This window comes from Melanotaenia boesemani, chromosome 9 (genome assembly GCF_017639745.1).
Source record: "Melanotaenia boesemani isolate fMelBoe1 chromosome 9, fMelBoe1.pri, whole genome shotgun sequence".
Lineage (NCBI taxonomy): Eukaryota > Metazoa > Chordata > Actinopteri > Atheriniformes > Melanotaeniidae > Melanotaenia > Melanotaenia boesemani.
In genome coordinates, this window is record NC_055690.1 from 8470445 (window position 1) to 8496615 (window position 26171).

Consider the following 26171-nt stretch of genomic DNA (forward strand, 5'->3'; position numbering starts at 1 on the left):
TATACCATCCCGTGATCTCTGCTCCTCTGATGCCTTCTTTCTATTCCATTCGTGACCAAGTACAGAACCTAGGGGGCTTTCTCAGTTGCTGCCCCTCTCCTGTAGAACTCACTCCCCAAAGACATCCATGATTGCTGTGACCAAGCATCTTTTCAGAGCTGCCTTTTTGGATGTATTACATTTTATTCATTTTCCTGCAGTAAAGCGTGTTTGTGTGTCCGGAAAGGGGTTTTTAAATGTATTATGCTTCTCTTGTACACTTGTATGAAACCTCTTCCTCTAATGGGGTGAAATAACCAGCGCACTTTTCATCAGTGGTCGTCGTGGTGATACCTGTTATCGAAGCTCCATCGCTGGTTGGTTTTTATTGTGGTTCATTGGTCCATTCAAAGTAAGTAAACCCAGTTTCTTGTTAGACTCAAGTCAGCTGAACCTGCTTCCTGACACAGGCCTCAGGATGTGAGACAGAGGCGTTTGAAGAGATTTTTTTTTAGCCTTTTTAGCCCAAAGCTTTTAACCCTATATTTGGACTGCAGTAAAAATGTCAGACTTCATTTAGATATAATTTATTCATATTTTAATGTAGCCGTATTTTATGTGACTTTCTATCAAGACAAATTCCAAAGTGAACAAAACTGCCTTTTGTTGCACCTCCTGCTATGAGACAGTTATTATAAATCACTTGTTGGTGTTTACTTTAATTTTGTCAACAGTAAAGGAACAAATTATGTTTCTGACATTAAATTAAAAACAGTGATGAAATGTTTATAGCCACTAAAATGTCAATAGTTTTTTTTTTTTTCTTTCCTTAGAGGCTTGAAAAAAGGGGTTGCCCCCAAATATGTACTAATTCAAGTGAAGCTTGCTTTGAATAAAAAAAATAAAAAATAAAAGAGATTTAGAAAATAAGACGACAAAGCATACTTGCACTCATTCTTTTTAATTTTCTTTTACAAAAACAGGTATGAGAGAATGCATAGAGTGAGCCACACAGCTGGCTCATCACTGACATGGAAAACACAAACAGCATCAGGAAAAGGCAACAAGTTGTTTAAAAAGAGTTTAAAATGGAAAAAAAAACACTGTTTACAGGTATTCATCCGAGTGCATGTGTTCTCCTATAGTCTCTTACATCCAAAACACAACGGAATGACAAACAACTGTTATTTTATCTCACACAAAAACACATGGACACACATTCTCACACTCACACAACTGTGGGGGTGCAAAAGAATAACAATAAGACAGAAGGAAGAATTAATTCTCTGATAGAGCCACTGCTACAAGTGAAGAGGCGTTTAGACATGTACAATTAAAGGACAGTTCACCTTAATTCAAACCCAATCCCTCGACTCGGTGAGATGACAGCAGAAAACTGTCTGCAAGCTTCTTTCATTTTTTCCATTAGGGTGAAATGATCCTTTAATCAAAATAGATACAATTAGCTCACATTATAAATCCTGTTGCCAGGACACAAAATCACTACTAGCAGCAACAGGGGTCACCCGCTGACACCCACGGCATCAACAGTGTGCTGATGGTTCTGTTAGCCAGCATCCACATATCTAACGCCGTCTGAACGAAACATCCTTCATTTGTGCGCTAAAGCTGAACTGAGCTCAGCTGAGAGAAGGATCTGAGGCTGTTTGAGCCACACACACTGAAGAGGGAGTAAGCGCAATATGCCAAAAACATGTCCTTTCTGCTGCACACACACACACCAAGTTCTCACCTACGAAGCAGTGCAGTGTTTGGGTGCGTTACCAATGACAGTGAGATCGTGTTAGCATTGCAAGCTAAGCCACGCCATTCAAGTTTGCAGTTCATACGGGAAGATGCACATTTACTGAATGTGCCACGTGATAACATGAGAACTCTGAGGGGGCACAAGGGTGGATGAAGAAATGAAGCCTTTGTTGACCATTTGTGCTGTTCAAAAGCAGACGTAAAACATTCATTTATGTAAAACGTTGGACCTCCACCCAAAATGAAAACAATAAGGGGAAGGAATAAACAAATTGTTAATGTAGAGTATATCCCTCCACATGCTAGCTAAGCTGTAGCTTTTCCAGTGTAAACTTGAGAGGACTTTCCTCGCCTGTAAAACAAAGCCTGGATTCTCTATCAGAGGGAACACAAGATGAGATGAGACGCTGTGGACAGAGATGCTGAAAAGTGCTAAAAGGAACAATACCTTTCTTTGAGATAAAGGTAACAACTAACTGGTAAATCTGCTCTTCTTAAAGAGAAAAATGCATTAAATATTGGCTTTAAGCCAAAACCAGGCTGACAACAGCAACACAGTCACGTTATGTAGGTAATATATGAGTAAATATAAATCCAAATCGCATCGTGTTACAATTTGTTAATTATATTCATTTTTAATTCCACTGCATGGGTGATTGTTTTACTTCCTTGCTGTCCCTCCCCCCAAAAAAGTTACTCCTCTTGATTATTTACACTGCAGGTGTTAGAGAACTGGGTTGTTATCTGATTAATTTCCTCATGGGATCGACATAAATGCCCAGAAATTGAGATATCAAGTCACTAGCTGGACATCACTGGAATCATGTAGATTTTTGTTTAAATTTATGTTTGCAGGAGACGCTGGCAAACCTTTTGGTGAGTGAAAAACTGGTACGACTTGTGGCTTTTACAGTTTTTACTGCGACACATCGGCCAGAGTCCTGCCCCCTCCAACAGCCAATGTGCTTCTCAGTCCTGCATGTCTTCACACAAGGCACATCATCAATTAACCACCTCCTCTTTTCTAAACTCTGTCTTTCCTTTCACCCTATCTCAGTAGGCCTCCGGCACAGATTCCTCCTTGTTCCCACTGACTTCAGAACCTTTGTCGTATACTGCAATGATGCATCTTTGCATTTTGGGCCTTGAGTGGTTTCTGAGAGATTCAGAGAGCACTGCCAGCTCCTTTTTTTTTTTTTTGTAAGTAATGATCACCAGGACTGGAAAACAGCCTTTTGCTTAAGAGTCCCATTTGCTATTTGCCTTCTTTTATAATGCAAGTTATGTCAGAGGCTAAATAAACTGTCAGTCAGGATCTTTCTGCTGCGCTAGGCCTCTGAGCTAGCACCAGCGATGAATATATCTAAATGAAGAAATGGTGGGATAGAATAAAAATGAAAACAGGGGTCCCGTTTCTTTGCAGCTTCCCTGTCCTGCCAAACCCTTCAGCTAGAAAACGAAACTAAGATTTTTATGTTTGTTGTATTTTTAAGCAGCAGCTCTCTCACAAAGACAGACTGAGGTGTTGTCGCTGTTCGATCCTTTTCTGGCTTGTGTGCTGCTAGCTGTACCAGCTCACATGCAGGTTTTTTATTTATTTTCTCCATCTCTGACCAGGGGCAGGGTTATATTAACCATCTAAGTGAGGTGGGTGGGGACATTAACCATTCAGGAGGTAGACCACAAGCTCATAGGTGCACATCATGATGGCGGTGTTGGGAATCTGGCGTACCAGGTGGGTGGTGAGACCGCGGTACAAGGCTCGGTAGCCCTCCTCTTTGGGCACTGTCACTAGAGTCTGGAAGAAAGAGCGGTACTTGGTGCCCTCTTCTCGTAGTCTTGTGCGGATCACCTCTGCAAAGTAAATCAATGGAAAAAAAAAAAAAAGAGTTAGACAAGGCAGGTTTATTTCTATAGCACATTTCATGTACAAGACAACTAAAGTGCTTTACAGGTGGTGCAAAGACAGCATTTAAGAGTAGAAAAAGGCAGTAACAAACAGCAAAAATCACAATAAATTCATAAATTACATTAAAATAAATAAAAGCAAGATAAGTAAAAATTTACCGTGCAGAATTCATGCATAGACATAAGAAATGTTTTTAACCTGGATTTACAAATGTCTACATTTGGTTAAAGTTTAATCTCCACTGGCAGTTTGTTCCACTTGTTTGCAGCATAACAGCTAAATGCTGCTTCTCCATGTTTAGTCTGGACTAGTTGACCCTCTTTTTATACCAAACAGAATAATCTAGTTTTGTCTTCATTTAATTGTAAAAAAAAATCTCTCTCATCCAGGTGATTATTAGATTAAAATAAACCCAAAAAACCAAAACGGGATGAGAACAACTAGGAGCTGGTAGCCGGATCTCACCATGAGGATAAGCGATAGATGTGGCACACGTCTTGGACGTGGCAGCAGCGAGCATCATCCCAACAAAGTCTGAAGCGTCCTTTGATGCCTCCTCTTCCTCGTCCATGTTCTGCGGGGCCTTGGCCTCCAAAATGCGTCTTTTAATGTTTTCATAGATCACAAAGTGGATCACAGTCTCTGAGATACCAGCGTAAGATGCTGACATTCCCCTGTAGAAGCCTCGGAAGCCGTCGGCTCGATACACCCGACGCACACACTCGAACGCACTCATCCGTCGCTCGCCTCGATTCCTGAAGAAAGATGAAGAAAAAAAACATCAATAAACTGTGAAGAATCTTAAGAATAATAACTCAGGAATGATCTCTTCTAAAGGATTTAATTAGTCGTGTATAATTAGTCAGTAACAAGGAAGTGTCATCCTGAGTCACATGACCTCCAAACGAATTAAAGTAAAATAGTAGAAATGACATTAAACATACAGTATAGAACATAAATCTAAGAGAGCAAAAGAAAAAGGAAAGCCTGTTCCAGTTAGCTGGACAAGCAGTTACAGACACCTTCTGAGTCAACCTACTATTTTTTAAGACTTTTTTTAAAAGCTCTAACGGAGATCAGCTCCTGCAGTTTTATCGGCTTTGACTGGAAAAATTTTTCAATCTGATCGAGAGAGGTGGTTTAAACCTTTTGATGATCATATTAGCAGGAAAAAACAAGCTTGTCTACACTCATCCTGGTGGTTTCTGTGGTGGATGTTGTTTCTGCGCATGCTTGAACCATGTGGGGGGGTTAGGTAACGCGATGAGTTTCAGGAAAGGCTTGAAATGTGGCGGCAGCATAACAGAACGGGACTGTGGCGGATACTGTTTGTTTCTGAAAGAGTTAAGGAATGTTGAGCATTTTGACGCTGAAAAGGTTCAAAATAAATTTTCTAAAAAGAAAACAGTTCTTGTTCTGAACTATTGGGGCTGTGCAAAAGTATTAAGGATGATACTGAATCTGTCCTTCATGTAAATACAGCTGATGGGGTCACAGCATCCATGTAAACATGTCCACTGGAATCTCTGATCAGATTGACTTAAAACTGGTAGATGAAATATTTTCCTTTGTAAACATTTTTAAAAACATATTGTCCAACTCCAAAATAAATCTTGCATGACTTTCGAAAACGCAGCCTCCTTGGTAAAAACCTGGAGTTCTGTAATCCCCCTCTATACTCTCAGCATTCAGTTCACAGCCACTTGATGTTTGTTGAGCCAGCTTCCATCTTTGTTTTGTTGCTTTGGTCTGGCTCTACAGACGTCAGGACTGTTCACTGGCTATTGTAATTGCTTTTCATGACAATAAAAAAAAATCTCTTCAAAGCTTTAATGACGCAGCTGATGTCCTGGAAATTCCTCACTATTACACATAACATCACAATTGAGCTTAACACAGATATGCTATGCATACATTCAGCACAGGTTTGTGTGTATTGCACATTATATGATGGAGAACATTCCTGCACACATTTCCAGTTAACACTATTTAGTAATGTTCAGCCAACATAAACAGCAATGTGGAATGCAGAAAAAAAAAAGCACAAAAATGCTGAAAGATCAACAGACTTCTGTCCTGCAGATCACATTTATGGTGTGCTGTCAGGTCCGGCTGCAGCTGCACAGATCCTAACAACATTCAGGTTTCATTAATATAAGCTAAGGTCTCCAGAGCTGCAGCCCCTTAGCAAGCAACATGCTGCACACTTCACACAATGTGGCACCAGAGACGGTTACACCACCAGAGGTGAAGGTACCAATATGCAAAAAGTAAAAATCTGGAAGACTAATTGTGTGTCTACATCAATTTAAAAAGCAACAACTGTAAGCTAGCCTCTTAACTACTGAAAACTAATTTGCTTTTAATATCAAACCCTGCAATACTTCATGCTGCATTCAACCACACCGGGCACATTTGGAAACTATACATTAGTGGCCATGGCTATGGTTCAGAGCAGGAAATGCATATCTCTATTCATTATATTGTATATTTATTTATGTATGTACATCTATATTCATAATTAAATTGATCCAATAGTTCTGCACAAGATACACTGAAAACCTGCAATATTGCAAATTGAGTCGCCTTGGCCTACAGAAACCCTTTGAATTAGAGGAAAGACCCATGTCAGGTAAAAAAATATAAAAATAATAATTACAGTTACCACATTGGTGTTTTGTAGACTTTTTAGCATACTAGCATACAAGTACAGCAAGCCCCAACAACAGAGAACCACATGCTTTAGTTTAGATTTCTGAGTGGAAAAGCACAACATGGACAGACGTCTCCAAACAGGACTGAGCAAAACTGGAAAGTTTAAAACGCAACATGCTTGGACTTTTCACAACAGATGAGTGAAAAATAAGGCTTACATCCCAAAACCAAAGTAAGGAAGCGTCTTGTTCCAGCAGCAAAAACTTTTAAATCCCTGCGTACATGAAACCTGGGTCATGTTTACCTTGCATCCAGCTGCAGGCGGGTCTTTATAAGCCAGATTGGATTTGTTGCTGTGATGGCTGTAAAACCTAAGAAAGACAAAATAAAAAATAACAAGATTACACCTCTGATAAATGTAAAATGCTAATGATGAATTAAGTCTGAAGTCTTCAATGAGGATAATAAGCCACAAGCTAACATCTAGAGAAAATATAAATGCTCTTTAAGCTGAGGCCATATTCTCAAAACAGCTAGTTAAATGATGAAAACATGTTTTGTTTGTTTTTTACTAAAGTTTAAACTTACAAAGGCAGCTTAGAGAAGGGAAGTTAGCCACTTTATAGACTACTAAATATGAAGAAACAGGAACAACTTAATGTCCTAAAAACTGCTGCCATCCAATAACCAACATGACATGAGAGGTCAGAAATGTGGAAAGAGAAAGAGAAGAACCAAGTAGTAAACAAAAAAAAAACAAGAAGAAGCACAGATCTGTGGTGAGTACTCACGCAGACCCAAGTAACTCCTCACAGATGCAGCTAGAGACCCCTGGTGGTTCGGGGGTCTCATGGCCTTGCGAGAGGAGAACTACAGTAGAGTAAAAGCCTAAAACAGACACAGGCCTGTGTGTAGCAAAAAGACCGACATGCAACCATTTAACTTCCCAAACCCAACATTATCCCACAGGATTCAATTTATCACAGTCCAAAAGCCTCATGAGAAGAAGTCCTTCACATAAACAACAACAACAAAAAGAGAATAGACTGTAATGGAGCCAAAAACTACAAATGTTAGTGTTTTAGGGATGAAAAGTTATTTTAGGTACATTTTCTGCTATTTATTTGACAGCTTTAATTAAGTACAAAAGCATTTTATACATTTATACATTTATTTTCAACCTTTGTTATTAGTTGTAACATGTTTGGCTAACAAGTGAAAACATGAGTATAAAAACTGGGTGCATTAGAAGGTTAACAGTTATTTCCCATATTTACAAATAAATATATGTGATATTATCATAATGCTAATTCATCCTTCCGTCTTTGTATCTGCATGGACGGATGGCACAAAACATTTTCCCAGCTGCACACAGAACAAGTTACAAAAAGGGTCTTAAAAGATGATAAAATGTAAGAATAAAAACTACAACAACTGTATGAAACAGCATGTCCACTGTTGAAGCTGCAGCACTGGTCACACAGTGGTCTTCAAAGCATTCAAACAATACAATCTGTGAATGAATGTTACATATTTCTAAGTTGTGTCTCTGGAGAACAGTCAGATTTATGGTTTTTGAGCCAAACTTCAATGTATTATCATGCTCTGATTCAATGTTTGTGCATCAAGAGAGGAGAAGCCAGTGTAATGCGGATGTGCATAGCTCAACAATAACATGTTATAATTACATCATATAACAGGAAATATACAAACAAATCTGTGAATAGGTTGTTATAGCTCAACACCAGCCACTGCAGAGGACAGCAGTGGGCTGCGCTGTATGAGTCATGTGTAGCAGAGATTAACTACCAGACTGTTGCCACCCTTTCGCCTGTCAGTTCAGCTCTGGCACCTTACACCAAAGGATGTGTTAGCTGCAACTGGAGAGAACCTACTGGCAAATGCTGACCTTAACTGGGCTGTTAAAGGCCCGAGTCATAGTGTGATAAAAGTGGTGCAGCTATGAGCTTTAGATGCACAACTACAGACTGACTGACTCATGTTGTGCTGGTTTATCATTTTACAAGAGGTTCAAAACATATGAGAGCATATAGCATACCAAGAATATCTAAATATTAGGTTTTAAATTAAACTTTAAGGACTGAAACAAGCAATTCTTTGGGTGAAAATCTGAAGAGTGAAATCTGATAGGTGAACTTCGCTGCATTTAAGGCATAATGTACAGTACAATGTACAGTAAACTAGTTCTACCAGCCTTTGTTCCCAGCAGAGACATGAACATAAAAGCATCAAGCTCACTCAACCTGATTTTTAACACAGCAGTATGTAACAGCTTACCAGCACTGCAGAGGAGGAGGCTCATTTGCTCAAAACAAAAGAAGCCCTGTGGTGCATGTCAGAGTGTGAGCTTGCATATATAGTCACCTGCCATTCCAGCCGACACCATGTGCACTTGTGTGGAGTCCGGTTCCAACACACCATTCAGTTTCTCTTTGGCAGTGGAGTAAGCAGCAAAGTAGATCGCTCTGTTGGAAGTAAATGATGAGCAAGTGTTAGAGCAGGGTGAGGCAAAACAACTCACAGAGGCTGTGTCTTTGTACTTTTGTGGACGGTTAAAAATGCTCAGTTTTTACTTGCAATGTAGTTCATCAGGTACACACCAGCAACTGGAGCTGTCCCCCAATGTCAGCTTTAGTTTAATGAGCTTTAATAATTAATTCTGTGTAAAGACAAGAGCAGAGCTAATATTCCCAGCAAATTAGTCCTGTCAGACAAGATATTCACAGAAGGAAACACTTTGTTTCCAGTAATTACCTTTCCCTGTCAAAAATCATCATGATTATGTTCATAGTCATACATACACAGTGTTTGTGTTTTTGTATTTTTCCAGCATGCAGCCCGGCTCATTTATATGCCAAGTCACGCTTTTAATGATGCTCATCCGTCACATTAGGAAACAGTGTTTGCACATTTATTGTTAAAACTGCGTCACAGCTCAGGAGGCCTCTGTGCATTCCTCACTGCCGTATCAGCACTCATCCATTGAAGAATTCAACTAAACACTCTACCGTATGCTTAGTACCTAAAGCCATTAACCACCACTTTGCTCATCTCATTATTACAGAGAGAAACACTGTAACTGCAATCACAGTGTTTCCCAGACAGGCTCCAGCTGTTGTTATAACGTTTCTAAAGAACCAAGAGAAGCTGCAGGAGAAAGCTGTGAGCCTGAATAGCACCTTAATGACCATGAAGCATCATGCTTCTTTGTTACCAAGTAACCCCAGGGAAGCTTGTGGTTGCTACACAATGCCATCTCCACAATAACAGCAGATGTGTTTAGTTTAATGCAAAATAAAGACATCTTTTCAGGATAAAAAGATTCATACAATCTGTCTGAAGGAAGTTATTCTACTAAAGGGGGTAATATTAAGTCCCATTTCCAATGAGGGGTCCGGCTCGGGATGGTACGATGAACATTTTTTTTGCTTTCCCACAAGCAAATGCTTGGGAAGAGTACCAACATATCCAACCTATTCTACTTTTTTTGGGATCCTTCCGTTGAGATCCCAATCTGACTGATTGCACCCAAAAAGGGTGGAGCTTCAAACGCTGTAATCCATTGATTGGTCAAAAGAATCGTCACTTCTCATGCAACTTCGCATTATCAAACAAATTTAAATATTAGTCAAAGACAACACACGTAAATACAAAATGCAGTTTTGAAAGATGGTTTTCATTATTAAGGGAGAAAATAATCCACACCTACATGACTGTGTGAAAAAGTGATTGCCCCCTAAGCCTAATAACGGCTGGGCCACCCTTAACCGCAACAACTGAAATCAAGCGTTTACAATAACTTGCAATGAGTCTTTTTTCAGTGCTGTGGAGCAAGTTTTTGGCCTCTCATCTTTGCAAAATTTGTTGTAATTCAGCCACATTGGCAGGTTTTCGAACATGAACAGCCTTTTTAAGGACATGCCACAGCATCTCAGTAGTATTCAGGTCAGGACTTTGACCAGGCCACTCCAAAGTCTTCATTTTGTTTTACTTCAGTCATTCAGAGGTGGACTTACAGGTGTGTTTTGGATCATTGTTCTGCTGCAGAACCCAAGTTTGTTTCAGCTTGAGGTCACGAACAGATGGCTGGACATTAACCTTCAGGATTGTTTGGGAGACAGCAGAGTTCATGGTTCCATTTATCACAGCAAGTCTTCCAGGCCCTGAAGCAGCAAAACAGCCTCAGACCATCACACTACCACCACATTTTTTGTTGGCATCTTGAAATGCCGTGTTACTTTGATGCCAGATGTAATAGGACACACACAGTACTTCCAGCCATCGTGTCTGCAATGTGCACGCCACAGACTCAACACCAGAATTTTAAGCTCCGTATTTTGATTCCCTGAACATTTAATAATTAAAATAAAAATAATAAATTTTTTAACATTTGTACATCAAATGCGAATCATTTATGTCTGTATTACGATGCATTTAAAAATCTAATTTCCCCCCACTGCAAAGGTTACCCGCACCAAACCGTTGCCTCCTCAGCCAGACACTGTGGTGGGAACGGGGCTTTAGATTTTATGATTAGGGGTTAGGTTGGTTCCTCCTTATGTAATTAAAGATATAGTGGTACAGAAATGACGTGTGAGGACCTCCACAAGCTTCATTTCATGCTCACTGAAGTGTTAAACACACAGAGAGCACTTTTTTATTTTAGTTTTAGTCTCTGCATTGGCTTCCTGCTAGTTTCAGAAAAGATTATTTTACTGGTTTTTAAGCCTCTTAATGGTCTTAGTCCTGAGTATTAATGTGAACTGGTTTTATATTATGAGCCTGTTAGAACAAGGTCTTGTAATAGTTCCCAAAGTTAGAACTAAAATCCATGGGAGAGACCTTTCTCCTCCTATGGTCCATGTTTGTGGAACAAACAGTCCTGAAGACCTGAGGACATTAGAAAATGTTCATGTTGGCAAAACATTTGAAGTTATATTTGTTTCCATCTTAGTTTTGCTTTTTGAAGTATTTAAATTAATATTTTATTTTTAAGTTTTATTGAGTTATGTAAATACATTATTCTGCTATATTTTATTCTTTTTTTATCCTATTTTATTCTGTTTCAATGTATTTTTTTTTTTAATTTTAATTACATCATGTCTAGTTTTCCCTCACTCATATCGCCTCCTCAGCGTCTGTGTGTGGGAAAGCAAGAAAGAGAGAGACTGACACAAAAATATAGTAGTATAACACCTGCAGTATAAGTAAAGTTTGACTGTTTCATAGATGAAAAAGAGGAAAGTTTACCTGGAAGGTGCCACACCCACTAAGTTTGGTCCCAAACCCCTGAAGAGAGACCGAGGACCTTCTTTCTCCAAAATCAACCTGAATCAAAAAACACACAAACACACACATTTGATTCCACCATCATGTTGCATCATATTTTAATCATATTTTAATATTGCCTGTATAGTGATGATCTATATAGTTTAAATGTAAATGAAAAGCCATTTTATTTATTTATATTTTTATACAGAAATGATATTTTCCCAACTGTTTGTTGGCCTCAGCAGAATAGACTCTGTAATAACTTACCTGTATTAGTTTCATTTTTTTATTTATTTCCGCCTCACTAGCACCACCATCAAATTAAAGTATAAACTCTGACCAAGTGAACTTTGGCCTACATTCACACCATTAAATGAGCCAGAGATCGTGGAATACAAAAATAGTCTGTCCAGCACTTCTGGACTGTCAGCTGGAGGGGAAGGTCAAGGGAACAGATAATAAACAGACTGGCGAGTGTGTATCCAGTCTAACAGCGTGTCCAGCTGCTTTTTTTTTTATTTTTTTTTATTTTTTTAACACATGAGCTGCGTTCCACACAGACAGCATGTTTCTTTTCATTTCACACAGAGCAGCAGATTTAATTTCCCTCAAATCACAAATGGTCAACTATGTGCATAAAGAACTGCCTCAGTGGACATTACATAGGAATAGCCCGGTCATAAGAAAGAGTCGCAGCAACACTCTAAATTATTTCATAAAAAAAATCCCTCAATATCGTCATCTTTTAGAAAAGATTGTGTCTAAACTAAATGAAAAGAAATGGAAATAAATTCACACCACTTCCGCTTGTTCACGCTTCTGTTGCTTTGATTTAATTTTGTCTGAGTTGCAGAGGAGGTGTGACAGAGTGGAAAAGTATGGCAGAGGAAGACTTATGTCCTCCATACAAATGGATTAAATCACCCTTGTTGGTCTTCTTTGGTTATAGAAAAAAAATGGCCAAGGTGTTATTGTGGGTTACGGCTCACTAGCCTGAACAACACACCATGATAAGTTGCAGTGGAAGGAGGAAACACATTAAATATGCTTCACCACCTGCAGGATAACCATCTTGCTTTGTGCGCAGTAACTGGGTTAAATTATGTAAATCTTTAACTAACGTTAACACTGAAATGGAATGTTATCCAGTCATTTTGCAATCAGTTGGACTTTAAGTGCAAAAATTTACTAATGTCACATTATACGAATGAGAAAAACCAAGAGTCTAAAATATTTGCTGGAAGTCAAAGCTAGCAAGATGTTTTATGTCTGTGTTTCTAAATTCTCTACTCAGGTTCGAAAGGAATGTTAATTTTTTTAACGTAGTGACAGAAAGAAGCCTCCAAATGTCCAGGTGGAGGGCCTGTAGCCTTTTATTTCTATTTTCTCTGAGAAAAAGTTAATATGTAGGATTTATTTATTTTTTATGGAGCACAGGGGATATTTTTTTTTATTACTTTATATGTTTGTTTGTTTTTTTTTTTTTTTTACTTTTTTTTATGTTGGAATGTTTATATAGGAATAAATTAAACTTAAATTAAACTTAAAGTTTGCCCAAAACGTGATGATGTGAAAATGGGTTTCGGTAAGTGGTTAGCCCTGTTTTGGGGACACTGGCCACTTTAAACCAGTGCTTCTCAGTCCTGGTTCTCAGGGAACACTACACAGCATGTTTAATTATTTCTAACTTGAGCACACCTGATGCAGATTAACTGAACTACTTGTCAAGTTGTTTGCAAACCTGCTAAAGAGCCATCTGAGTCAGGTGTGTTACAGTATGAACAGCTTTAAAACATGCAGGGTAGGGGTGGCTGAGGACCAGGATTGCGAAACACTGCTCTAAACAATAATAATTACCACAGCATGGTGCAGACCGAGTATAAGAACAGAGAATGAGTTTACAAAATCCCCATTTCCACCAACAGGTGCAGGTCCAGACCATAGACTGTATATTAAAGATGGACGAAGCCTCTGTGACGTCACTCGTAGGTTTCTGAAGAGCAAAAGTGAAGCTCGTTGGGCGTTTCCTACCGTCACCATCTCGGCAGCATCACGCCTGCCGTCGCTCCCGGAAAATACAAAAATGGGCAAAGTGGTGGAGCTGAGACGGGAGGCTGTGAGCGTGGGAGTGGATGATTGACATCTATCAAACTCGGCTCTAACATGAGCTAACTGGCTAATGAAGATAGGTAGGCTAAAGCTAAGGTGCACTGTTAGCCACCTAAACACCGCGTTTGTGCTTCACTCTCCCTTCTTGCCGCGGATATCGGATACATGTCAATCAAAAGGACACGCCCCTAATTATGCTGAATTTCAAGATTAAATAACATCCAAATGAACGAGTTAGGAAAAAATTCTCCCCCCTCACAGTTGTCATGAAGGTAAACTTGACCTATTAATCCTAAAATGGATATTTTTGCCAGGCTTTAAACATGTTTATTTCTGCTGCGATGGCGTCACGCTATTACGTAGCTGAGGCATCAATCGCTATCCGGCTGATACTCCGCCTCCCAGATAAGGTTACGGTTGGCTGTGGGAACGCAACAAGATAAAAGTTTACAAACCATTTCCACACCCTCACTGTCCCGACCCATTGGTGGAAATGAGGTTGAAGAGACCTAGACCAAAAGCTACACACATCAACAGCTCAAACCACTTTACTTGGAGCTCTAATAATGACAATAAGAGATCTGTATGTCATAATATAGACAATAACACTGTGACCAAAATGTATTTGAGTACACACTTAAGACAGTGCAGGGGGCCGGGCGGGGTCACACGGGCCACACTGGCTCCATTGACGGTACTGAGCTGAACCTCAGACACGTAGAAGGTGATGGAGGACGACTGCAGACGAGTCTTCACTACTTCTAGTGGACAGGTCAATATGGCTCCGACTGTGCCCCCACATCTGGCAACGAAGACAGAGATGGACAAGGTGAATCAACAAGCATTATTTGGGTCTCAGCTGACAAAGACTGAAACCAAGTGTTCATTAGTTGCATTTGGGAAAATATGTGTGCAAAGCATTGCATAAGTGAATTAGGCGATGGTGTGGTTAATGGAATTCTACACATGCCTGGCATGTAGACAGAAAAAAATACACAACGTGGCTCTCTCTTTCCACACTGTGTATTTTTTGCCAGTCAGGAATTCTTTGTTATTCATTGAGATTAATGGGAAGTTAGCTTAGTGCCACAGTATTCCAAACTCATTGATGTATGTATGTTTCCTTTAATAAAACAAGCAAGGCTCAGAAAACAGAGGCCTTCTCCTCCTTTGTCTTTTTCTGGTATTATAAAATAAATAAATAAACCTGCCCAGGTGTTTTCCAGTTGCCTGTAAGGACATAAATCTGAAAGACTGATAAAGAAAGAGCACAAAAACCTTAGGTACATAGAGTACATAAATAAGCTGATCCTGGCAGAGCCGCATTGGGCTGGGCAGGGACAGATGAGAGGATATCAAAAGCAAGGGGCACAACAGTTATCTCTAGGTAAAGTTAATTTTCAATCCATAGCAAGCACAGACAGTAAGTATTGTCAAAACAGCCTGTAGTGGAGGGCATCCAGGTACTTTACATACCTTAAGGAAAACAGCACAGTCATTGCATGCATGATTGAGTTCATGATGCAGTGAGAGTTTTCCTAAAGTCCTCCTCCCTATCCCTATCCCATCTGGTCTTATTTAGGAATATTAATATGACAAAAATGCACACGAAGGGTAAAAACACTTAACATGTCTATGTTTATAAAACAAAAGAAAAAAAAATCTATTTTTGCACATCAACAATCAGAGTTAGCTATTTGGTTTTCTGTGTCCACACATAACCTGATGTACCCATTTACTAAGCTTGTGTGAACAGCTTAACAAGTGTTGTGGCATCACAGCCCCTTCAGTAAAACATACAGATGAAAATGAACCTAATTTGAGATAAATATACCAAATTAGCGTTAGTAAAATGATGCATAACGGGATGACAGTTTAGATATAGCATCAGGCAGATCTAAGCGTACAGATTTGACTGTGGACGCTAAATTGTGTTTTACTGAATGACCTTTACGGGCGCTCTGCACGCGCTTCTTTTCCTGAACATATGGCCAATAATAAATGACACCGATACAACCGCAACACATAATGATTACTTATTGACGTTAAGCTTTTACAAACAAACAAACAAACACAAAATATAATAAGCGGGCACCTAAATTTATCAACAAACCAGCCATTTCATTCATACATCGAAGTGTCATTGAAATGTCACACATTCACGGACAGCCTATGTTAGCAGATGTCTGGCACGCTGGGGCTAAACTCAATCCTTGTGTTATCGTTACGCCACAAATAAAATCACAAACCCATGAGCACAAACGTAAAAATATCATATTATGAGTGGCTTGACAGGGTAGCAACAACTGTTAGCATTAAGCATGTAGCTAGCTAGCTTAGCTTTCGCATATAGGTGACTGAAGAACATACTCACCCTCCTGCAAACAGATGAACTAAGGTATCTCTTTGACTCATTGTGTATCATATTCGGGAACCGTCCGCAGGGCACCACACAGGGACAACGGGGGCCAGGGGTGAAGAGACAGGGGAATTACGACCCCGAAACACCAAAGGAATAATACTCTATACGTATGTTGCAGTGGGGGTCAGCTGCGTGGAAAGAAACGACAGTATGTAACAGCTAGCTCGCGGTAGCTTACGAAGCTAACGGGTTTCCGGTGCTAAAGGTAGATGTCAGCGCATCAGTTTAGCGTCTTCTCCCTTTGAAACAACATAATGCTTCACTACATCTGTAATGCTGCCGATTAATTCCAGTCTTATAGCAATAAAAGCGACTGCGGACTCCTTCTGACCGCCTCACGTTGACGTGTTTTGCTCTCTGAGTGCTCTGCGGGTCAGATCGCAATGTTTATCGTCGAATGGGAAACCGCAAAACAGAGGCGCTGATTGGTTGGTGAATCAATTGGTCCCGCCCCATCACTACTCCTTCACGTGATATCGCTTTTTTTCTTTTTTTGAAGGGCAAAGATCATCCGTTGACAGGTCGCGGTGGGACTAAGGAATGTGTTGAGTCGATGTAACTAAAAGGGAGCTAAAACGTGACTTTTCTTTAATTACAGCTTAGTTACACTGACCTTTATAAATTTTCCAAAGGTTCCAGCTGAAAACTGCTGGATTACATAACTACTTACTACTGCAGCTACCAGTATTTGTAAAAGAGACAGTATACTGTTTATTTTTCAAACTACAGCATGGAAAGAGAAAGATCTTGGATATACAACCCAGTTTCCAAAATATTTGGGATGCTGTGTAAAATGTAAATAAAAACAGAATCCAGTTATTTATAAATCTCATAAACTCATATTTTATTCCAAGTAGAACACAAACAAGGTATTAGATGTTGAAACTAAACCATTTTACCATTTCATGGAAAATAGCTCATTTTTAATTTGATGGCAGCAACAAATCTCTAAAAAAAAGTTGGAACAAGGTGATGTTGATCTCTTTGTAACAGCCTATTCAGCCTATTTTCCCTGAGGACCCCCTTCATGCAATTACCAAAATGCTGTAGACCCCCATGCTTGGTTTTCTGCTTTTATTAACTAGCTTCTTCCCATAAATTAAGCATTCTGATTATCTTAGAGATGTGTTGCTGCCATCAAAATCAAAATAGGGTTATTTTTCCATGAAATGGTAAAATGTCTCAGTTTCACTGCCTGATGTGTTGTTCATGTTCTATTGAGATTTGTAAATAATTGCATTCTGTTTTTATTTACGTTTTGCACAGTGTACCAACTTTTTTTTGGAACTGGGTTTAGACACTCATTCATACAATATAACAGCCTCATAGAACTTTTAAAGATGTGAGAATTAAGTGGCAGAAGCATCTAAATGCACCATCTGTATTACATAACTCAACTGGCCAACTAACAAACGTTTGAAAATAAACCACTGTTATAGTTTACGTTTCATATGCACGATAGGATAAATTTAGGCAGGAGGAAACAAATTGCTGCCCTACTCACAAACTCAATCAACCCTAGGCCATTTTGGTGTTTTTGACCTAAATATACCATACAGTGGTTCTTTGTATATTTACAGTGAGCAACAGTATGAATGACGGAAGAAGAGAGGCTAGAGACTCAAGTGTTCACATGAAATGAAGTTTTCCAATTTGGCCTCCAGAATAAAATCCATACGCCACTTAATTTCATAATTGCGCGTGCCTTTTAAGTAGTTGAGATCATGTGCTGCTGTTTCTCATGTAATCTTGTTACTGCCTGACTTGCCTGAAGGGCGAAAGGCCTTGAGAGCTGCTGGATTTACTCTAGTACAGGGCTACTCAGTTCGGTCCTACGAGGGCCGCAATCCAGCAGGTTTTCCATGTATCCCTGCACCAACACACCTGAGTCAAATTAGGTGGCTCTAACAGCCAATCAGGTTCTACACAATGACTCATTAATTTGACTCAGGTGTGTTGGTGCAGGGATACATGGAAAACCTGCTGGATTGCGGCCCTCGTAGGACCGAATTGAGTGGCCCTGCTCTAGTAGCTTACAAGGTTTGCTGGTGTTTTCTAAGGACAATCTCAGTGTTTGTACAGCCAAAACTGCATTTGTACTCTTACAGCATCGTTGCCATTACATACTATTTATGAACATGACAATGTGTTATTTTTTATGGAATACATGCAAATCCAAAGAAAGGAAAGGAATGACTATTTAATCTTCTGCTCATCATATTCCTAAAAAGATCAAATAACTTAAGGCCATACCATAACATTTAAACCCTAATAATCGTTTATCAGCAAGTTTCCCAGGTGTAGTTTTGTGGTTTTGGTTGATCCTTGGTTCCCTTCTCTCAAGACTGATCAAGGTACACGGACATCCTTCCTAAATCTGCTTCTGCTGGAAATTAATTTCTGTTAAAGAAAATTTTTGTCTCCACTGTCACCCCTCCATGCTTGGTATAGAAGGAACTGACTCCAGAAGAAGATTTGGGGAGATGAGTTTGTTTCCTCATCTTGGTGATATATTATGAACTTTCATTATGAACATGAGTCCAATGAACTGGCCAAATCTGACTAAACACATAAGATTCTCTTGAAAAGGTTCGTAAAAGCAGGGACTTAACATAGCTTGCTCGCCTCATAGCGTTCCAGCTACATTGGCTTCCTTAATAACCCTGCTGGTCTCATGCTCCCTGGATAGCGTGCTAGCCAATGATCAACCAGTCTAATCAATGTCCTGCTCATTCTTCCTAACCCAGGTCATAACCCCTGATGCTAACACAGAGTAAACTATTCTAAGAGTGATTATGTCCGTGTAGGTGCTTATTACTGCCTATTATGCAACCTGCTCTGCTTTCATAATTTATTTTCTACTGCTAAATAAATAAAAAAATAAATACACACTCATATACATCTGGGTTTTTAGTGCAAGCTGTAGTGGGTCCATCTGCATCCAGTCTTGCATCTAATGAGCCTGCAGTAGTCACAGGTTTTCACTGGATTTGGTTCAGCACAGCATGAGGGGATCACAACACCTGGGTGTGCACATTTAGTTTTAATGAGGGTCCTGGCTTGAGGATACAAGAGTAACAGCAGGTCACTTTTAATTTACAGAAATACACATTTACCCACCATTACATCTGGCTCTAACACTAAAAACTGCCTGTAGACAAAAAGAGATAAGACAGTTTTATCAGCTGCCACCTCACTCGGTTCCACCGTGTCTGTGGTCCAATCAAAAATAATAAGACAACCTAATTATCTGAGGAAGTCATGTCTTGGCTGTTCAACACAACCTGTAAGCAGAGCCATCGCTTTCTGCTTACAGGATTACATCGCACAGGGCCATATATTTCATCAGGCCTTACAACTGGCAAGATCTATAGACGAATATATTCAATTAAATTCAGCTTTATTTGTACAGTGCCAATTACCAACAAAGTAATCTCAAGGCAATTTACAGACACAGTCCAGTTCAGTACAATTAACTGTTGTCTAATCCAAACTATATGAGCCACATTAGTCCAATTCATAAAAACTAATTACCCAGCTAAGGAAACCAACAGATTGTGTTGAATCTTCTCTTTGATTCAATCCTCCATCCTGAGCATGCACGAGGCGGTGGGTAACAGTGGAAAAGAAAAAAAAAACAAAACTCCCTTTTAACAGGAAATAAAACCTCCAGGAGAACCCCGCTCAGGAAGGATGGCCATCTGCTCATTGGCGGTGGAGTGGATAGGACAGAGTGATCAATAGCACCATATCTCTTGAAGCAAAGGGATTCCTGCGGAGAAAAACAGAACAACTCAAGTTAATGACAATAATAATGTCATATATTGATGTTGTACGGCAAGGCAAGTTTATTTGTAGCACAATTCAATGACGGGTAATTCAACGTGCATTACTCAGCCGAAAATAAGAAGCATAATTTAACTTTAAAAACAAAAGAGAAACAAAATAGTAAGAACATTGGATAAAAACAGTAAAACATGATCAAGTTTTAAAATACAAGCTTAAAAGAAACAGATGCAGATTTGGGCTTTTTAAATAAAAACTATTGAAATGCAGCAGTGAGAGAGAAGACAGAATTTTCTCATTTTGGGGCCTCATATACAGGCTATGAGGACACATATGTCTGTTAGAAAACCTTTAGAAAGCGAATTTTGCATAATATGGGACCTTCAAAGGGGTGTATTAACCAATAGGGGTTAACTATTGGTTAATGCAGAAAAACATCGGTTTTTAGTACGTAACAGCTAAACATGGAGTTGCATCAGATCCTTGATCTTGGGTTGATCAGAATTCTATCAGAACTTTTGTCACGTTTTTCCAGGTCTGACCGTGAGCTATTTCGCTCATTCAGACCCGCCTGCTGTCCTACATGTGCTAATGATCCAAATCAGAATTCAAAATACCCCAAATGAAGCAGATTTTATAAGCAAACAGACTTAGATTTGAATAAAAAAGGCTGGTGTGAATGCACCTTTTATGAGATTGCACTGAAGATCTGAGATATTTCATGTCCCAGACACTGGAAATATAGATAGGAATCCAACAAACATGTTGTTTGGCTAATAGGAATAAACATCTGTAAATCTAGGCTAAGATTCTAGTACTGGAAGTGTACTCATATTGTTTACTATGGGTGTACAATTCTGTGCAGAGTAGGTGTATAAATATGCATCATGTGACTTTCATTGGCTGTGGATATTGTTACCCAGTTGACATTTGATCAATCTTGTGCTCCAGTTAGTCACTGAGCATCTTCACAATGAATGATGTTTGATTTGGGACACTTGTTTGTCTCTGGGGTCTTACAATCCCTGGACTTCAGTATGCTTCCTGCCAGGGTATAGATGTTAGGTCCAGGATGGAATGAGCCCTTGAAACATTGTAAGCTGTCTACCTCAACATCAACATGTGTTCTGAGGTAGGCCCACCACAGGCTGATCAGACCTGGGTGTGTGTCAAGTGGTTGCTCCACTGCATCACCCGTGTTCCTAGATGCGATCCTTCCTCTTCAGCCATTGACTTGCTCTTCCTACTGCCAGCTGCTCTCATCTGGGCCTGGCCTCTGTTTCTGTCTGGAGAAGACAGTGTAATGTCAAGTTGCCGTAGTTACAAGCGTGTGCTCTGGGAATTAGTCATAGGCTGTGTCCAAATGTGTACCCTACTCCCTACATAGTCCCTATATAGGGGTCACGCCATTTGGTTACCCACAATGCATCTTGAAAAGTAGTGAGCATCGATGGTCACGGGTCAATATAGACCACAATGCATTGCAGGCAGAAGCAATAAAAAAAAAAAAATAATAATAATTTACACACAACTTTGGATTGGGTTTGAAATGACATCTTGATGTGCGTTGTGGTTGCCGTGGTGATGGCTGGTAGTCGCATGGTCTTGGGCGAGGGAAAAACAGGCAGCTTCGTGTCCGAATCGCCAAGAGAATGAGTGCACTATGTCGTGTGCTACATAGTGCAGTACTGTGTAGTGAACTAGGGGTTAGGGTTAGGGAATAGGGTGGACATTTGGACACAGCCATAGTTTCTTGACCAGTTCTGAATGTATGCAGAGCAGTGAGGATAAACATGTTTTTCTGGAAGAGGGAGAGGGTTTACTAGCTCTCACTGTTGGAGTTTGGGTTAAAATGTCCTTTTACAAAAACAGACTCAGGATAACCATAAGGTAAAAAATGCTTCACTGCTTTAATGTATGCAGTATGGTTCATACCAGTCATTATTTACTGGAAGAACTGCTGACTCTATCGGTTGTGTCTGTTCTATCAGGATCTCTTACCTGATAGATGAATTTATACCCAGAAGTCTAACTCTCTGCAGAGCATGAGTTGTGAGTGTGTGTTTGGGAGGAAACGATATTTTTGCTCTGTTTGTGTTGGCTGTTGATGCAGAGGCCAGCATCTTGGCGTCTACCCTCTGTCTGGAAATAGTCAAATAAAATGTTAGTCTGAACTTTGAGAGCAAACATTCTTCTGTGGCTTTTGGTTGGCCTCTGAGCACAAACACAATTGCAGCTCAAGTTGAGCAACAAAAGCATGTTTTATGCAATTAAATAAATAATAATAATCTACAACTTGTGTAATGCACATGTGTTGTCTTTTTTCAACAAATGCTTAGTGCAAGATTACGTCACTGTTGTAGAGATTAAGCAGCTTAACTGAGGACCAGCAAACTTGTGAACACCCTTCCAATAAATTGTAACTTTTCAGATTTGATTTAATGACTGTTTCAATAAAAAATTCTCAATAAAAATAACAGTAATTTGCAGCATTTAACTCAACTCAACCCAAACTGGCAGCCAGTCTGACACGAGAAGAGCATGCATGAGAAGTTTTGAAATATAAACAATATATGTGGGACAGATTCAGGTCTGAGCCACCATGAATTTGTTGACGCTGTCTAAAGGGTTATTGTCCCCTTAAGTCAAACAATGGAGATTCCTCCCCCTCTATGTTACTAGAGACAGCAAATGGCAACCATATTAGGGTGCTCCCTTATAAAGGAAATTGATCTGTGAGATTCCTCGCTGTGAAGTAATCCATAACAAATTCAGTGTCATCAGTAAAGAAATACACCCTCTATCCAGGCAATATATACTCTGCCATTTTCATGAAGCTTCTGTCATTAAATGTCATAAGTTCAAGTCTTTTTAAGTGTGACCCCCAAATAACTTAATGAAACAATATGCTGAACTCTGGCTTAACAAAATGTAGGAATGTTACCCATGTGTTTGACTTCTCAACAGTTGCTTAGCTAATACAGAGGAAACAAACATGAAAACATAAAACAGGAAAAAATGACTTTTCCCCCCACTTACTCTGCTGGAGTCAATTCTGAAAAATCCTTGTTCGGTGAACTCAGCGTCAATGATTAACTACCGTTGGACCATATGGGCTACTGAACCTAGTTGTTAAAAGCGTCTCATCACTAGTCTGTTTAGAAAATATCTGCTAAACTGTTACTATTTTTAGGTGCTGAGTGTATGCTGCCAGAAGAAGGGTGCATTTGGAGAACATTTCTGTCCCTAAGATACAACACGTACCTACTAGAAAAAAAGTCTCCACCTGGATTTAACTAAGCAAGTAGGTACAAGCTCCATAATTACTGCATTAGTAATTATCTTTCAGTTGCAACAAGCTATTTAAACCCCTACTGAAAGAAAGAAAGAAAGAAAGAAAGAAAGAAAGAAAGAAAGAAAGAAAGAAAGAAAGAAAGAAAGAAAAAAGAAAGAAAGAAAGAAAGAAAGAAAGAAAGAAAGAAAGAAAGAAAGAAAGAAAGAAAAAAGAAAGAAAGAAAGAAAGAAAGAATCCCTTAACATAGGTATAGAACAAATAAGAGTGCTAAAAAAAGACTAAATCTAGAAAAGAATAAAAAATAAATGACTGAACAGACAGAGAAATAAATAAATAAGAAAATATTTGGAAATACATATAATACAAATAACTCAACATAAATAAACGAGCATGATCCTTTAATACTGCATTTATATATATATATATATATATATATATATATATATAAACTTTTGATAGTTTTTTTCATTTCCTAATTTTCATGTTATTTAATTTATTGTTTTTTTTATTAATGAATTTTTATATATTCTTCGCGTTGTTGCTTTTCCAAATGTGTTTGTTACCTTGTTGTGGTTTCTCTTCCCCTCAACTTTTACTGTTTCCTATAACTCTTATTTCCCTGTAGCTTTTGCTGCTTTATCTTTGTCTAACATTTCCTTATTGGTTTAGCTTTTCCCCCAATTTCTATTCACATTTCTCTCTGCTATTTCTTGTTGGATCGAGCTGTCAATCATCTGCTGTAAAACCCCGCCCAAAGGCACCTGAATGATGGCTTGGACCATTAGGAGAATGGGCAGACTGGTTGGAGATGATAGAAAGGCAACAGGAAGTCCAATCAGCACTGGTTCCAACCGAGGTCTGCAGAACAGCATCTCTGAACACACAACACATTCAACCTTGAAGCAGATGGGCTACAGCAGCAGAAGACCACACCGGGTGCCTCCTGCCAGCTAAGAACAGGAAACTGAGGCTACAATTCACACAGACTCATTAAAACTGGACAATACAAGATGGAGAAATGTTGCTGGTCTGATGAGTCTCCATTTCTGCTCCACATTCAGATGGTAGGCCTGGTTTAACTACCTCAGTCTACCTGAGTATTGTTGCTGACCATGTCCATCCCTTTATGACCACAGTGTAGCATCTTCTAATGCTACTTCCAGCAGGATAAAGCACCATGTCACAAGGCTCAGATCAGCTGCTTTCTGGAGCATGACAATGAGTTCACTGGACTCCAACGACCTCCACAGTCACCAGATCTCAATCCAACAAAGCAGCTTTGGGATGTAGTGGAACAGGAGATTCTCATCAAGGGTGCAGCCGACAAACCTGCAGCAACTGTGTGATGCTGTCATGTTAATATGGAGCAAAACCTCTGAGGAAGGTTTCCAACACCTTTTGAATCTATTAAACCAAGAATTAAGGCAGTTGTGAAGGAAAAAGGGGGCCGAGTGATATCAGAAAAAAACCTTAGAACTGATGTCAATTAGTATCTCATGATGTTCACTCACCCGTTTGGTTGCATGATTTAGATTCTCTTTAAATTACATCAGCATGGCCGAAACATTAAACTGAACTTACTGTATAAAGGACACACTCAGACATAATATACACTCCCATGCTTAATTCCATAAAGACTTTCACGTGGCATCACAAATGTTTCCACAAGCACAGGCATGCCATCCCCAATCACTCATGCCATCGTTGTCATATCTCCATCCCATGACTTCCATTGGTGCTGAGCAGAGTGGGAAGGGAACAGGTCAAGTTAAGTGGTTGCACGTTCAGCAGCTCCACTCATATGACTGCCATACCTCCAGATATTACAGGGCAAGAAGAGGAAAGCAGGACAATGGCACTTAAAGTCTGGGACCTTCCTCTGGAATGCCTGATTCACTGAAGTGAGATCTAATCTTATTATATCTGATATGCACAGCAAATAATATAGAATATGTATGTTTCTACTTATAGTCTCACAGAAGTTTGTAGAACTTACAATTACAAAGAGTAATCTATTTGTGTTCTGGGACACAAATTTCTCTGTTTCTGCATGCAAGCATGAAAATAAGTACAAATAAAGCTCCACAGCATTTTGGAGTGTTTAATCGCTTTAAAAAGATACCTGGTTTCCTCCAAAAGTCTTCCATCCACGAGTCTGTCTTTGTGCAGCAGCAACCACGGCCTCCCACACACCGTTCGGAGAAGCGGTTTTCCTTCACTGTGAATCTCAGGTATAGGTCAGGTGAGGAAGGCGGCCATGTCATTATTCTTCACTGGCCAACCAAGCAGCTCGTGTTAACTCGCGTCTTGTTCAGTGGTTGTCGGGTTTCAGTTTTCTTACCGTGGCCATGTCTCTGAGCACGGAGCGCCTTGTACTTTGGGATATTCCAGGCAGGTCACCGTTCTGGAACAGGACAGTACTGGAGGAGTATGGCTTCCTGGTAGCTTCATGTTGGATTCTTCTCAAATCTTTGGCAGTTAATATGCATATTTTTCTCTCAACACCTTTTCTGCAACCCTTTTAGGTGATTTGCAACAAAACATTTGATGCTCCTGTGGTCACATCCTAATATAGTCCTGTACCATTCTGAAGATTTTTTTAAATTATTTTTGAGTTTTCAGATAATGTTAAATATCTTTTTTGGCCCATTGTGCAACCTAATAGAGGGTGTTGGTCTCCAAAGGCCACGTCCTCCTTTAATACACAAATGCACATTAACTGTGTGCTGTCAAGTTTATACAGCTTGGAGTTAGAAAACCTGCACTGAAATACTCCCTTGCTTAATAATTATGCACACAATACTATAGAAGTGTAATAGCTGCATTCATGTTTTTTGCTCCATGTTCTTCTAAACACATCAGTATAAAAGTAGCTGGAAAATCACCTTAAGCAGTGAAAACATGGAGAGCATCTGAGTTTCTTATGGAGCCTCTTTGGAATATCTGATACATGATGC

The 26171-nt window shown here is 39.5% G+C and overlaps 1 protein-coding gene across 1 annotated transcript; it reads right to left on the reverse strand.

Annotated features, from left to right (window-relative positions):
* Positions 1-921: 921 nt before the first annotated feature.
* LOC121646224 (solute carrier family 25 member 36-A-like) lies at positions 922-16507 on the reverse strand. The gene is made up of 7 exons (XM_041995122.1): positions 16086-16507; positions 14349-14513; positions 11582-11659; positions 8696-8796; positions 6615-6681; positions 4121-4410; positions 922-3600 (listed from the first exon to the last, which is right to left on the reverse strand). Exons 1-7 carry the CDS (start codon positions 16124-16126, stop codon positions 3407-3409), a joined length of 936 nt encoding a protein of 311 aa, XP_041851056.1. The 5' UTR covers positions 16127-16507; the 3' UTR covers positions 922-3406.
* Between the last annotated feature and the right edge of the window lie 9664 nt (positions 16508-26171).